The sequence below is a fragment of the Danio rerio genome, chromosome 17, assembly GCF_049306965.1.
Source record: "Danio rerio strain Tuebingen ecotype United States chromosome 17, GRCz12tu, whole genome shotgun sequence".
Taxonomy (NCBI): Eukaryota; Metazoa; Chordata; class Actinopteri; order Cypriniformes; family Danionidae; genus Danio; species Danio rerio.
Genome location: NC_133192.1, coordinates 12,845,541 through 12,859,641, shown reverse-complemented (window position 1 = coordinate 12,859,641; position 14,101 = coordinate 12,845,541). Strand labels below are relative to the sequence as shown.

Below are 14,101 nucleotides of genomic sequence, written 5' to 3'. Positions count from 1 at the left end.
TGCTAATAAACAAACAATAATAACCTTGAAGGGGGAAAAAAAGAGTAAATTCTAACTAAAGCAACACTGGTAGTAATTCAACATTAAATTCATGCACAAAATAAGATTTTTCTCAAATATATGAATAAGAAACTGACTGCTATACTCATTTTCAAGAGGCAAATCAAACCATTAAACAGGAGTGGGCAAGTTTAGACTTAATAAGCCTGCAGATTTTGATCCAACCTTAATCAAACACACTTGAACAAGCTAAGCAAGGTCTTAAAGTGCCTTCCATAAAGTGCCTTTGTAGAATCTATTCTACAAAGTCCACTTCGGAGTGAAAACCATCATGGCTGCCATTTTGACTGCTGTCATAAGGCTATCATCCCAAACTGAAGTACTCAAAACTGGCCACTTTAAAGATCCCTTAGAAGCAAAGGATTTTTGAAGTGTAGAACTAATAGACATTTCGGGCCACCATGATCCTTTGCACAAGAAATCTGATTGTTGCACACTGCATTCTATGTGAGCATTCTTTAAGAGCTCATCTCTATGCACTAATCCCTTTGTTTAGGGTGTCCAAACTCGGTCCTGGAGGGGCAGTGTCCTGCAAATTTTAGCTCCAACTTGCCTCAACACAACTGCGAGGATGTTTCTAATAAGAGCTTGATTAGCTAGCCCAGGTGTGTCTGATTAGGGTTGAAACTAAACTTTGCAGGACACCGGCCCTCCAGGACAGAGTTTGAACACCCCTGCTCCTTCCATACACCCTTAGAAGAAATAAGGGTATATAGAGACGAACAGCTCCAAACTGAACACAGTGCAGTGCTTCCAAAAACTGGAAAATGCTGCCTTTTCAAGATACATTCAAAGTTGGGAAGCATCAAGGTACTATCTAAATTCTAATCGAGCTTTACTTCCTGTCTCCTGAGAAACCTTCATCTGATATGTTTAGATCATGCACTGCCTTTGATATCCCACCATCCTGTGTGTTCCATCTCTGACAGTTGAGCTAAAAAATAAAGATGGCATATAGAAGCTTCACTTGGATGTCATTTTGTGTGTAAATGTAAGCTTTTGACTAACTTTTCCCACATTTAATGTCTAGCAAGAAGTTAGTATTGTAGAAAGCAACTATTCCCTTAGGTATCACCAAATTGCCTTCCAGTAAAAATGCTGCCTCCAAAGTCACTAGTGTGTCTTCCTGGGAACAAAACTTGCTTACCCGCAGTAAAACCTACATAAAAAGCCAGGATGACAGAGTGGTTAAGGTGTAGGAGTTTAAAGTGTCCATTGCTTGTACCCTTTTATCCTTCATTATCTTTCATTCTGCTGTGCCCTTTGATTTAGTTAGGTATAAACAGAGGTCATAGCAACTCCAAATGGGAAGGTTAGCTGGGGCTTTAGATTGATTGATTAAGATGACACAGAGTCCAACCTATTGTGTTTTATTAAAATCTACACCTACCCCAACCCTAAACCTATCTCTTACAGCAACCTGCTACTAGTAGTGGCATTTATTGTTGTACAGCATCACAAAACTGATATTAATATGCACATGCTCAGTAACCACAGCTGTAAATCTTTCTAGCCTTAACCCAACCTCCAAGCAGGAGTTCAAACCTTTCATTGTAAATCCCTCCCACTTAGAGGTGTTCCAACCTATTTGCTGCTTAAGTTCCTCCCACTTGGAAGTGTTCCAATCTACTTGCTTCTTAAGTCCCTCCCAACTGGAGGTGTTCCACTCTACTAGCAATATAAGTCCCTCCCACTTGGAAGTGCTCCAACCTATTTGCTGCTTAAGTCCCTCCCAACTGGAGGTGTTCAAACCTACTTGCATTGTAAGTCCATCCCACTTGGAGGTGTTCCAACCATTTTGCGTTGAAACTGCATTCCACTTGCAAGTGTTTCTACCAACTTACAGTGTTGTTACCTTCCACTTTGAGGTGTTCCAACCTACTGGCGGCTTAAGTCCCTCCCAATTGGAGGTGTTCCACTCTACTTGCAGCATAAGTCTCTCTCAATTGGAAGTGTTCCAACCTACTTGCTGCTCAAGTCCCTCCCAACTGGAAGTGTTCGACTCTACTTGCAGCATAAGACCCTCCCACTTGGAAGTGTTCCAACCTATTTGCTTCTTAAGTCCCTTCCAATTGGAGGTGATTCAACCTATTTGCATTGTAAGTCCATTCTATGTGGAGGTGTTCTAACCAACTTGCATTGTAACTCCATCCCACTTGCTTGTGTTCCAACCTATTTGCTGCTTAAGTCACTCCCAATTGGAGGTGATTCAACCCACTTGCGGTGTAATTTCCTCATACTTGGAGGTGTTCTAACCCACCTGCTGCTTACGTCCCTCCCAATTGGAGACGTTCCAACAACTTGTGTTGTAAGTCCAACCCACTTGCAAGTTATTCAACCTACTTGTGTTGTAAGTTCCCCCCACTTGGAGATGTTCCAATTTACTTGCTGCTTAAGTCCCTCTCAATTGGAGGTGTTCCATTCTACTTGCAGCATAAGTCCCTCCCACTTGGAGATGTTCCAACCTATTGCGGCATAAGTCCCTCCCACTTGGAGATGTTCCAACCTATTGCGGCATAAGTCAGTTTGTAGTTTACAGTCTGAGTTTACAAATCAGTTTGTAACAAACAATCAATCAGATAGCAATCCTCTTTTCTAATTTGGAAGACCCAGTAGAAGCTGAATTAACTAGTGAGGAATAGTAAATCAACTAAACACAGGCCATTTTGCTATATTATGACAGATCATACCTTGCCCATGCCAGGGGTGTCTTTGACTTTGTTGACTGCTCGTAAGAGGCAGGGTGGGGCAGGGGGTGGAGACACCTGCAGGATGCCACTGAAGTTGGTGGGAAAGAGGGGAGGATCACATGCCACAGGAGGAGCAGGACGCTGCTTCTTCTTCTTGGAAGACAGATTCAATTTCTGAGCAGCCCTGAGGAAAAACATACACAAGCAAAGTTAAAACAAGAACAGATGTGTGTAAATGCATGTGTTTGTGTTTAAACACTGCAACCCCTCAGCTATTTACATGGATTTCAAGTTTGTTTGCTCGGGACAAGTGTTTTGTAATTTAAGTTTTAAATGTAGACTGAAAAGTTCAGATGTAACAATGTAAACCAAAACAGACTGTAAGAGCAATCAAGCAAAGCAGTACGGTTTATGTTGTACAGTAAATTTCAAGTGTCCATCCTAAAACAAACTGATGAAGATTTGTGAATTTTTAATTGTTCTTTTAAGTCATTACATGTACGTCTGTACCACTGTACTAACTCAGAAACTTTTTTAACACAGACCAGGATGGCCAAGTGGCTTTGGATGCTTTAGACTTAAGATTGAATGGATGTATGCCCTAGTTGGTTTGAACCCCACACCTGATAGCACAACAACATACATTTGAATGCCTCAAAGAAAGATTCTCATTGCTGCAGAATTATAACGGCCAATTTATTAAAGTGGTGGCTAAACAATTAACCTGGCTATACTTCATTTTCAGCATTCTGCTCTGCTTTGTCCACTCAGCTCTGGTCACGTCCACACAGCTTTCAAAGTCAACTAAGTTGCAGCATCAACTTCTGCACCATCATTCACCTTGCCCATGTATGTGTTTTTGTTTGTGCACTGTTCATGTGTACATAAAATACTGGACCTAGATAGATCACAAATTATTCAGAGACCAGGATGGCCGAGTGGTTAAGGCGTTGGACTTAAGATCCAATGGACAAATGTCCTCGTGGGTTCGAACCCCACTCCTGGTAACAAGCTGTCATATTTTATGTTGAATAAACCATAGCTCGTGCACATGATGAGTTGTTGCAATTCACATGGGGGTGTTGTCAGCCCACGTTAATTGCTGTAAAGTTATAAACGGCAAGTTATTAAAGCAATGGCTAATCTAAACTATAAACCTGGATATATTTCATTTTCTACATTCTGCTCAAATTAATCTCAGCAGCAAATGCACTCTTCTGCATCATCATTCACTTTGCCTATGTGCTTGCAGCCCTACTCATGTTAGAAAAATATTAGCTTAAACATTTAGAAATTTAGCTTTAATCTTCTTAAATAAATCGGCTTTAAATTGGAAAACAGGGAAAGCGTTGAATAAATAGCACCAGGATTGCCGAGTAGTTAAGGCATTGGATTTAAGATCTAGTGAACAAATGTCCTTATCGGTTCGAATCTCACTCCTATTAGTCTAATGCTCCCTAAAACTTAGCAAAATTAGATCTTATAAGTAAATTAAATACAAAACTGGTGGAGAAAAGTAAAACATCAGAACATTCTGGTAGAGTGGTGAAAACACTTAAGATTCAATGGATGAATTTCCTCTTGGGTTCAAACCCCTCTCCTGGTAAACAAATTAGATTCAAGCTATCAATGGCAGCTTACAAATTAGCTGTGGAAGAAGATTATCTGCGTTAACATTTGGTCCATCAATTAATAAGTTGTACTTCAACACCTGAAATCAAATCGAAGTGCAAATGAGACCTTAATTACAATAAACACAACCAATAGTCTATACTGCGATGTCCAATCATCCTGAAAAGCCACTCTCCTGTTGAAGATACTAAAAGGGTACCGTCATTCACCTTGCCTGTGTATGTGCGTTTGTGTGTGCACTGTTTGTAAATGTTTATGGACCAGGACTAAAAGGACCAGTATGGCCGAGTGGTTAAGGCGTTGGACTTAAGATCCAATGGACAAATGTCCTCGTGGGTTCGAACCCCACTTCTGGTAACAAGCTAAAATGTTTTATGTTGAATAAACAATAGCTTGTCCACATGTTGAGTTGTTGTAATTCAAACATGGGGCCTCAAACAAGACATCCAGCCTAAGTTAATTGCTGTGAAGTTATAAAGGCCAAGTTATTAAAGTACTAGCTAATCTGAACAATTAACCTGGTTAAAAGTGTGGAAAGTGTGAAAGTGAAAGTGTGGAAAATCAGCATCAGGATGGCCGAGTTGGACTTGCTTCCGTAATCATCTAATAGGGCAGATTACGGAGCTAACAAGGAGCCAGCCGTGTTGATCATAAGCATGTGATCCTCTCGAAATTAGTTTATGAATAAACCACACATAGGGTACAATAATTCACTTTGCTTTTGTATGTGCACTGTTCATGTGTTCATGATAGTTTAAAATATATTCAGAAACCAGGATGGCTGAGTGGTTAAGGCATTAAACTTAAGATGTAATGGACACAACCAGAACTATACTGGGATTTCCAATCTTCCTGGAAAGCCACTCTCCTATTGAAAATACCAACAATTTTAGGTCTCTAACCTTCCAGGTTGAAAAATGTGTTAAAGGTTAATTCTGACAGACGTTGGCTCTGCAGGAGCAGGTCTGGACACCCCTGGACCATACAAAATGCTCAAACCTGACAATCTGATTATAGCTTTCCATTTTAGCCGACTGTGTTTTTATTGACCAGCTATTCTCCCAAACCTCACCAGTGTGAGTCCAAATTTGATCTCAGATATCAGTGCATCAGGAAATCACATGCATGGCAGCAGTGAAAGTAAAACAAGTTGATCCACCTTCAGAAGATCCCAAAGATGTCAGGTGAAATCCTTATGTATTTAGTGCTTGAAGAGGTATCGAGAATGGCTTTAACTCGAGGCATGAGCACAGTGAGGGTCAATTGATTCTAACCGCAATCTCACAGCCTGTTAGAGACTGTTTCAATTGGCTCTTAGAAGAGTATCGATCAATCAGTCCAGCATTTTCACCTGACCAAACATATCTGTGCGGAGGCTTATCTCAGTCTCATTTAGACTCCCAATGGATTTGGGGTCACACGGTGGAGGCTGAAATTGCAGTTTACAAAAAAGAAATACACCTAAAGTGGTCAAATAGGTAAACGCATTAAGGATTCTGGAGCAGGAATGAAGAATGCGGTGATCTGTAATGTAGCATGGGAAATATTTTTGTCACAATTTATGTTGATGGTCTGTTTGTTGAATACAAGTTACATTGCATCTACATGCCAACTAATTCTCATTAGATTATATGTAGACTGTTAGGTTGGGGTTAGGGTTAGTGTAAGTTGACATGTACTTCCAAAGTTTCTTATAGTCAGTTGAATGTCTGTTGAAGGAGCAGTATCAACATATCATGCAGACAGTCTACTAATAATCAAGTGGACCATCAAAATAAAGTGTTACCACAATATTTTTTTGTATTTGGGAACATAAAATATGGTCGTGAAAAGTGTGCATGAAATCTAAATTTAATCTTCAGATTTTTATACATACATGTAAACAATGTGTTGGTGAATTTCATTATTTCGTAAAAAATAAATAAATAAATCATTTGCCCTCATATTCTTTAATCAAATCCCATTATATACTCATAACTGGCACCTAAATTTTATAACAACTATCTTCGCACAGGTTGGGAGGCAGACACACTCTGTCAGTATAAATCTACTGTAGATTAAAGACACATCTCTTTGCATTAGAATACACATGAAACAAATGCTTTTGAAATTCAAATGCTGCATTAATTAGGGTAACCGGAGCTGAGAACACTTCCTAAAGACATTATAATTTGATCTGCATCTATGCTTATGTCAGTCTGTTTTTTTTTTTGTTTTTTTTTTAATCCCAAGGTCTCCATAATCCTGGACTAGGCCGTATCCTGAGCAGAGGCTGTGGAGATCATGGAGGGGAGATTGATTCCTGAAAGATCCCAGTGACAGACAGTGATGCCGTGGGCCAGCCTGAACACCCGCTGGTAACCTACTCACACCTGCAGCCTCTCCTCAATAAACGTCCAGCGTTTACCAGCAGCCAGCACCTAGACTGCAGCTTTGCACATGAAGTTTGGCCAGAGAAGAAATGGTCATGCCCAACTAAGCTTGGTCACAAGGGTTTTTTTTCCTTCACTTTCGTCAATTGGTTAAGTTTTGTTCTTTGCCACTGTAGCTACTAGCTTGATTGGTTTGGGATTTGTGGAGCTGCGCATCAATGGAATTGCTCTTAAGTATTTGAAATTTCAGCAAACTGAACGCCAACTCTGAAAACTGGACTGACAAAGTTTCAATTAACTTTTATGTTAAGCTGCTGTTACGATTCCCTTTGTAAAATTTATCTCCTGGTTCTTGTCATCATTGGGCATCTGGTCATGGAGGGCTGGTGTCCTGGAGGGTTTAGGTCTAACCCTAATCAAACACACTTGAACCAGCTAATCAAGATCTTACTAGATACACTAGAAACGTCCTGGCAGGTGTGTTGAAGCAAGTTGGAGCTAAACTATGCAGGACACTGGCCCTCCAGGACTGAGTTTGGAGACCCCTGCCTTAATACATTAATTTGCTCCATTACATCAATGTTTGGGTTGTGATATCTAAAAAATATGATTATGATCTTAAGTTCCATTTCAAGTTTTTCAGACTCTAATGCATTCAATTGTTTCATTACATCAATGTTTGGGCTGTGATATCTAAAAAATATAATTATAATCTTAAGTTCCAAGTTTTTCAGACTCTAATGCATTCAATTGTTTAATTACATCAATGTTTAGGTTGTAAAAACTAAAAAAAGAAGATTGCTTGCATCTAAAGAACTGATAAATAGATATGCTCCCTTCAAGTCCTAATGGTTTAGAGTAGAGGTCTGCAATAAATTTCCGAATAAATCGCGGGAGGGGTCGGTAACGGGTTTAATTTGGGACGGGAGCGGGCTGTCTAGCAATATCGCGGATATTGCTATGCGAATGAGAGAGAGAGAGAGAGAGAGAGCGAGCTTTGCCTGTGTGTGTGCTTGGTGCTTGTGTGTGTGTATGTTAGTGCGCGCGCGCGTGAATGAGAGAGCGAGAGAGAGAGAGAAATTTCCCAAATAGCAAAATACACTCGGGCCAGTTCCGGCTAGATTCTCGCCTGCCAGAGACTTACCACTCAGCCCGGATCCGGCTGCCGGACTCCGGATGCTTGTGGACTCACTGCCCGATTCCGGCCCGAATCAATCGGGCCAGATGCGGCGGCCGTAAGCGAGCCGACGCTGCCGCATCCGCGCCGGAATCGGCCCGAGAGTAATGTGCGCTGCGGCCCGGAGCTGGCGCGACTAGTATTTATATACCTTTATATAAAACCTTTTGGTATTACATTGGTACTTGATACATGGTATTACAAGCCTTTGAGTTGATATAACAGCAAACGCCTGTGTGTCTGCTTGGTGCTTGTGTGTGTGTAAGTGCGCGCGCGCATATGAGAGAGAGATTTGTCTGTGTGTGTGTGCTTGGTGCTGTGTGTGTGTGTGTTTATACAGACAGCTTGGCTGTCTGGACTGTATTGCTGGGGGATTTTCGGTTTTGTTCTCCCCCGCTCTTTAGCGGGATCGGGCGCGGCGGGCAGAAAACGGGGAGGGTCGGGCAGTGGGACAATAAATTCTTAATATAAGCGGGAGTGGTCGGGTTCGGGCTAAAACCTGGCGGGTGCGGGTGGGAGCGGGATTCAAAATTTAGGCCCGCGCAGATCTCTAGTTTAGAGTGCCCTCGGGGTGCACATATTTTAATAATGGCGTCATAAAGTTTGGAAAAAAATGTTTCAAAGGATACCAAAGGACCAAAGGATACAGATCAGTGCTTATTATGAACACAAATATTGATTTGCTTTTTGTCATTTATAACATGGCCAAAATGTGAGATATGAACATAGTAAATTAAAATAGTAAGCTGTTTTGATTAATGGCTTAAAATTAGATCTTTAAATGAACCATGCTCCCATTTTAGGTGCAAAGAAATAAATAAAAAACATGATTTTTTCAGTAGCGGCTTCTAACCAGCCTTAAACTTCCTCTATTTTTTGTTTCCAGCAGGGAAGACAATTAGGCCGCTTTCTTCTGTTTGGGTGTGTTTTAAAGGTCTTGGTGGAGCGTCTGGCAGTGATGTTTTAATGAACTGTACCGAGCTAGAAGGCTGGAGACATTGCCCACAACTTGACAAGACAGTTCAACACCTCACACTTCAACACAAACATCATCACACGCTCTCTCTCAAGGGATCCAGAAGATGTGTGTGAGTCTCATTTTCCCAGATCAGCTGAAGAAAAGTGTCAGTTTGTTCACTTTGCAGTAGCACTAGCTTGAGGCAAAGTCATTCATTTTGAAGTTCTCCTTTGCCAACTTTGCAAATCTATTCAAGGCCAAAGATAGAGGTGGTAAAATCACTACACATCATATAGAAATACACCTTCAGCCTCTGGCTATTGTAGAAGAACTCAAGACCTGCTATTTTTATAGTGCAAAGAAAATGTTTTTCAAACTGATCAAATTTCTGTCGAGGAGAAATGAGCGAAGTGGTTGCTGTAAGGGGAATAATGAGGTAAAATAATAAACACATTGGCAGATAAGAGGTGAGGGAAATATAGCTGGAAGTAATAAAAACACTCAGTGTTTGTGTATGAATCAGGTCTGAAAATACAGTTACTGTGCAAGCTTTGAAATCATCAGACAGAGCATCATTGATGTCAGTGGTACACTGCGAAAAATGCGTTCTTAGAGTTTTTGCCTGATTTCTTATCCAAATATCTAAAAAAAAATAAAAAATAAAAAAACTTAAATTAAGAAGAGTTCAAAAATATTTTTGTGTTCAGAAATATTAAAACAAAAAAGTAGCTAAATTATCTGCCATTGGGTTAAGTAAAATATTAATTCATTCATCTTCCTTTGGCTGAGTCCCTTATTTATCAGGAGTTGCCACAGTAGAATGAACCGCCAACTGCTCCAGCATATGTTTTTATGCCCTTCCAGCCGCAACACAGTGGGAAACACCCATACACACTACCTCGGAAACACTAATACACTCATTCACACAAACACACTATGTGGCCAATGTCACCATGCAAGGCCGGTTACTCACTGAAACAAAGCAGGGCTGAGCCTGGTCAGTACCTGGATTGGAGACCTGTAACATGGTAGGGGACGATTGAACCTGTAGCACTTGGACTCAAAGCTGAGTTAACTCCTCAAAAGATGAACCCAAGAGCAGAAGATTATTAAAGATACTTGAGGCTATGTAGTTTTAGAAAAAAATAAACAAATGATCTTTACTTGAATAATTGATTACAAAGTGCAACAAAAAAGAAGTGAACAGGCAAAACAAAACAGACACATGGGTCAAAAAACACAACAATAAAGTGTCGCTTAGCTTCTCAAGAGAACACCAGGCATTAATACCTCAAGACTGAACACACTAGCTAGCTGCACACAAACTAATGTCAAGACTTCACACTTAGCTGGTGATTGAGTATAAAGCTTGTTTGACATGCTGTCCCAGGAGAGAGCCCTGAGCTTATAAGATCCTCTAGTCCGGGGCTCCCTCTCGTTTGCAAGGCAAGAGGGGAGTTTGAGCTTAGGTACATCTCGAGAACTCTCCTACTGTAGTAGCTAATGAACAGATAGTGATTATTCTTAAGAGATACCTACTTACTATGAACATGTCTATCGTGCCGATTTGGATTAGTCAATTAATTTAAGTTGCATGATTGAAACCGTGGAGGAAACCGGGGAACCCGGGGAAAACCCACTGTGAGAACAGGGAGAACATGCAAACTCTGCACAGAAATGTCGGCTGGCTTGGTAAGGACTAGAACCAGTGACGTTCTTGCTGTGAAGCAACAGTGCTAACCACTGGGCCACTGGGCCATCCATCTAGGAAAAAAGGAGGAGTAGGGGTAGAAGGGGGGATTCTTCTAGACAAATATGGCTGTGATATGGAACTAAGAGTATTTATAGTGGCTTAGGAATCGTCTGATTGGTGAATCATTAATCGAATAATGCAGGAACAGCCGCAAGCACTTATAAATAAACTTCACATAGGCAAAACACAGGTTACCACTCAATCTGGCTTGAGTGGTAGCACACAGCAGATGGCAGGAAAGTGGTGCCATCCACTGTACTGGAGGGTGCATAGAAACTGGACTCTGGTCTGTAAAAAGTCCGAAGAGCATCTCCTTGAGGTTAGGAGGAGAAATGCAACTTAAGAATGAATTCTTACAAGACCACATGGGAAAACTAGGTTGCTGTTGCAAGTGGTGTTAGTGAGGCCAGCAGGGAGCGCTCAACCTGGTCAGTGTAAGTCCTGATGCCCCTGTATAGTGAAGGTGACACTATACCGTCAGTGAGTGCCGTCTTTTGGATGAGATGTTAAACCGAGGTCCTGACTCTCTCAGGTCAATAAAAATCCCATAGCACTTCTTGTAAAGAGTAGGGGTGTAACCCTGGTGTCCTGGCCAAATTCCCTCCACAGCCCATACCCACCATGGCCTCCCAATCATCCCCATCCACTGAATTGGTTCCATCACTGTCTCTCCACTCCAGCAATAGCTTGTGTGTGGTGAGCGCTGACACTGTTGTCCTGTCCCCTGGCTGCCATCGCATCATCCAAGGGGATGCTGCACACTGGTGGTGTTGTGGAGAGACCTGCATCATGATTGTGAAGCGCTTTGGGTGTATGGCCATACACGATAAATGCGTTATATAAATACACATTATATTACAATTTAGTTAATTTTATTCGCCTATAGAGCATGTCTTTGGACTGTGGGGGAAACCTGAGCACCTGGAGGAAACCCACGCCAACATGAGGAGAAAATGTAAACTCCACACAGAAATGCCAAATGGCCCAGCCAGGACCTTCTTTAAGTAAAATATGTATTTTTTTAACTCTGAAAACAAAGTTGTCTAGAAAATGCTGTTTATTTTAGAAGTTTTAAGATATTTTGACTAGAAAAACAATAAAAAACAACAAAGTTAAAAGGTATTTTAGCAGTGTATGAGCAAACCTCAAGGATATGAAGTGTGCGGCTGTGTTTGAAACTTGTTTGTAACTCCCTAAGGCTTGTGACAAAGTGCATGGCTGTGCTCCAAGATGTGTGAAGTGCAAAGTGTGGTACTGTAATTATTGTGACACTCATTAAAGTCAGGAAAACAATTTCTTTTTAACGAACACACTGACCAAAACCTTAATGAGCTGGCAAGCAAAGTCTCGTAAAAAGTTTGACGCAAACTGTTGTCTCCAACATGTGCTTCTAATTTGAGTCCTCTCGTCCTTCATAAATAAACATTCATTGTTACCTGAGAAAGACCTGAGGAGGATAGATTGGAATGACTCTTGTTAAAAGCCAAAACATGTCAACAAGGGAAATTGTATGAAAATGAGGAGGACACTTTGCTTGAATTGGCTTGAACTGAACTCAGCTGAGATGTGGATGTGTTATTTTGCAGAGGCGTTAATGAGATTTCCTTAAATAGCTTCTTAGAGGAACACTCTAATTTAGAAAACAGACAACATCCCACCCACTTACAGAATCATCATCTCCACAGAAATACAGCATGCAGGCTCCTTAAGCCATCTTGAGCACTACTTTATATAAAACACAAAACAAAATGACTAAAGCATTAAATCTAAGTCACAATTATAACAACAATAAGCCGGACAATACACTGTCTAGATCAGGGGTCTCAAACTCAATTTACCTGGGGGCCGCAGGAGGCAAAGTCTGGGTGAGGCTGGGCCGCATAAGGGATTTCACAAAAAAGAAGTCCTCAAATGTCATTATTAACAGTTTTAATGATTTCTTCTGAACATGAAGTGTCCTGAACATTAATAGAACATTGAGTGAAGATTATGAACAGTTCTTCTGAACATGGCATCTTTTGCCTACTCCTTGCTGCCAGAGACTTGACAGCGCTGCTTCTCACAAATCTGAACCACATTTGGCTTTAGAGCGGAAGCAGTTGAGACCCTCAGTATGGCTTGAAGATGATCATCATTAAGTCTAGACCTGTACTTTGACTTATTGAAGTTCAAGGTGGAGAATAACTTCTCACACAAATATGTGCTCCCAAAAAGGCCAAGTCCTAGGGAAAAAAGTGGGGGAACTCACTCAAAACTTCTATTCCCTCACCTAAAAAAAGGCGTATATATGTATAAATAAAACACCCCCACCCCACTCCAGTCACATCAGTCTGTACCAGTCTGTATCTACCTATAATATATATAAGAAAGGGCTAGAAATTAACTTTTTTACTTGGTAGCACCGGTGCTCCCAACTTCAAATATTTAGGAGCACCAGAAAAAATTTAGGAGCACCCACCAAAACTGAATGAGCACCGCTCCAAGTTGCTTTTTAAAGGATTTATTGTATTTTAAAACAACATCAATAGGACTGACAAAAACCAGAAACAACTATCTAACTAATGCTGCGAAGACATTGATATTTGTGTGCAATAATTCCAAAATGAATGTCTAATAATTATAGAATATTAATGATGATGAAAATGACAATAATAGTAAAAATGAATTACATTTCTCATTATGATACTGCCTTGAATGTGCATGAATGTAGGTTATCTGCTATAAAAAGTCTGTTACTTTATGAAAAATAATTGTATAGTTTGCATCAAACAAAAATGAAGCATTGCAGTAAGAAATATTTATTTTGTACTGCTGTTTTTATATGCATGTCAATTTAATAAATAATATTTCTGCTACAAAACAAACAAAAGATTATAATAAATCATTCAATTCAATGATGAAAGCTGCAAAGCAGTCATCAGTATATAAAAATAATAATAATATACACCTCAAAAAAGAATAGACAAAAGAAAGAAAGTAAAGTCTCACTTCTATCACTCTTTAAAAGTTTTGGTTTCAGTTTGTGTCAATTTAAAGGTTCAGTCTTTTGTCTTTTCATGTTTGTGGAAAAGCTGGCGAGTCAGCCGACCCAATTTATGAGCAGGCAGCGCAAGATTCTTGCGAATACCACCGGCGTAATACCGCTGTTTGTTATGAGACGCAGTTTCAGTGTAAACTTAGTAAATGCGAGCTGCTTTGGCGATGATATGTACAGTAGTAGATTTGACTTTTAGCGGACATTTGCGCTGAACACGCAGTGAATGCGACGCATGGAGATTCGGGCGCCTTCTCCAAGAAGCGCGTACTCGATTGATCTCAGCTGGTGGATTATTATTGACCACGTGACGTGTCATGATCGCTCTCATCTGCACCTCAATTTTAGGTGGGGTTTGCAAACCTGTGTGCTTTAAGTTTTTACTCTTCAGCCGTTTGCATTTCCCGTGGTCATAAAAGCTCCTT

The 14,101-nt window shown here is 40.5% G+C and overlaps 1 protein-coding gene and 2 non-coding genes across 4 annotated transcripts in view; 2 read left to right on the top strand and 1 right to left on the bottom strand.

Annotated features, from left to right (window-relative positions):
• The window catches only part of kif26ba (kinesin family member 26Ba), a 211,604-nt gene that overhangs the window by 56,696 nt on the left and 140,807 nt on the right, over window positions 1-14,101 (bottom strand). For both annotated transcript variants that reach the window (XM_692940.11, XM_068214531.2), the window contains one exon: window positions 2,751-2,934. In XM_692940.11, coding sequence (XP_698032.6) covers window positions 2,751-2,934 — 184 coding nt within the window. The remainder of the gene's footprint in view (window positions 1-2,750; window positions 2,935-14,101) is intronic.
• Window positions 3,675-3,757, top strand: trnal-uaa (transfer RNA leucine (anticodon UAA)). The gene has a single exon. It is a non-coding gene; the product is annotated as a tRNA-Leu (tRNA).
• Window positions 4,657-4,739, top strand: trnal-uaa (transfer RNA leucine (anticodon UAA)). Its single transcript has one exon. It is a non-coding gene; the product is annotated as a tRNA-Leu (tRNA).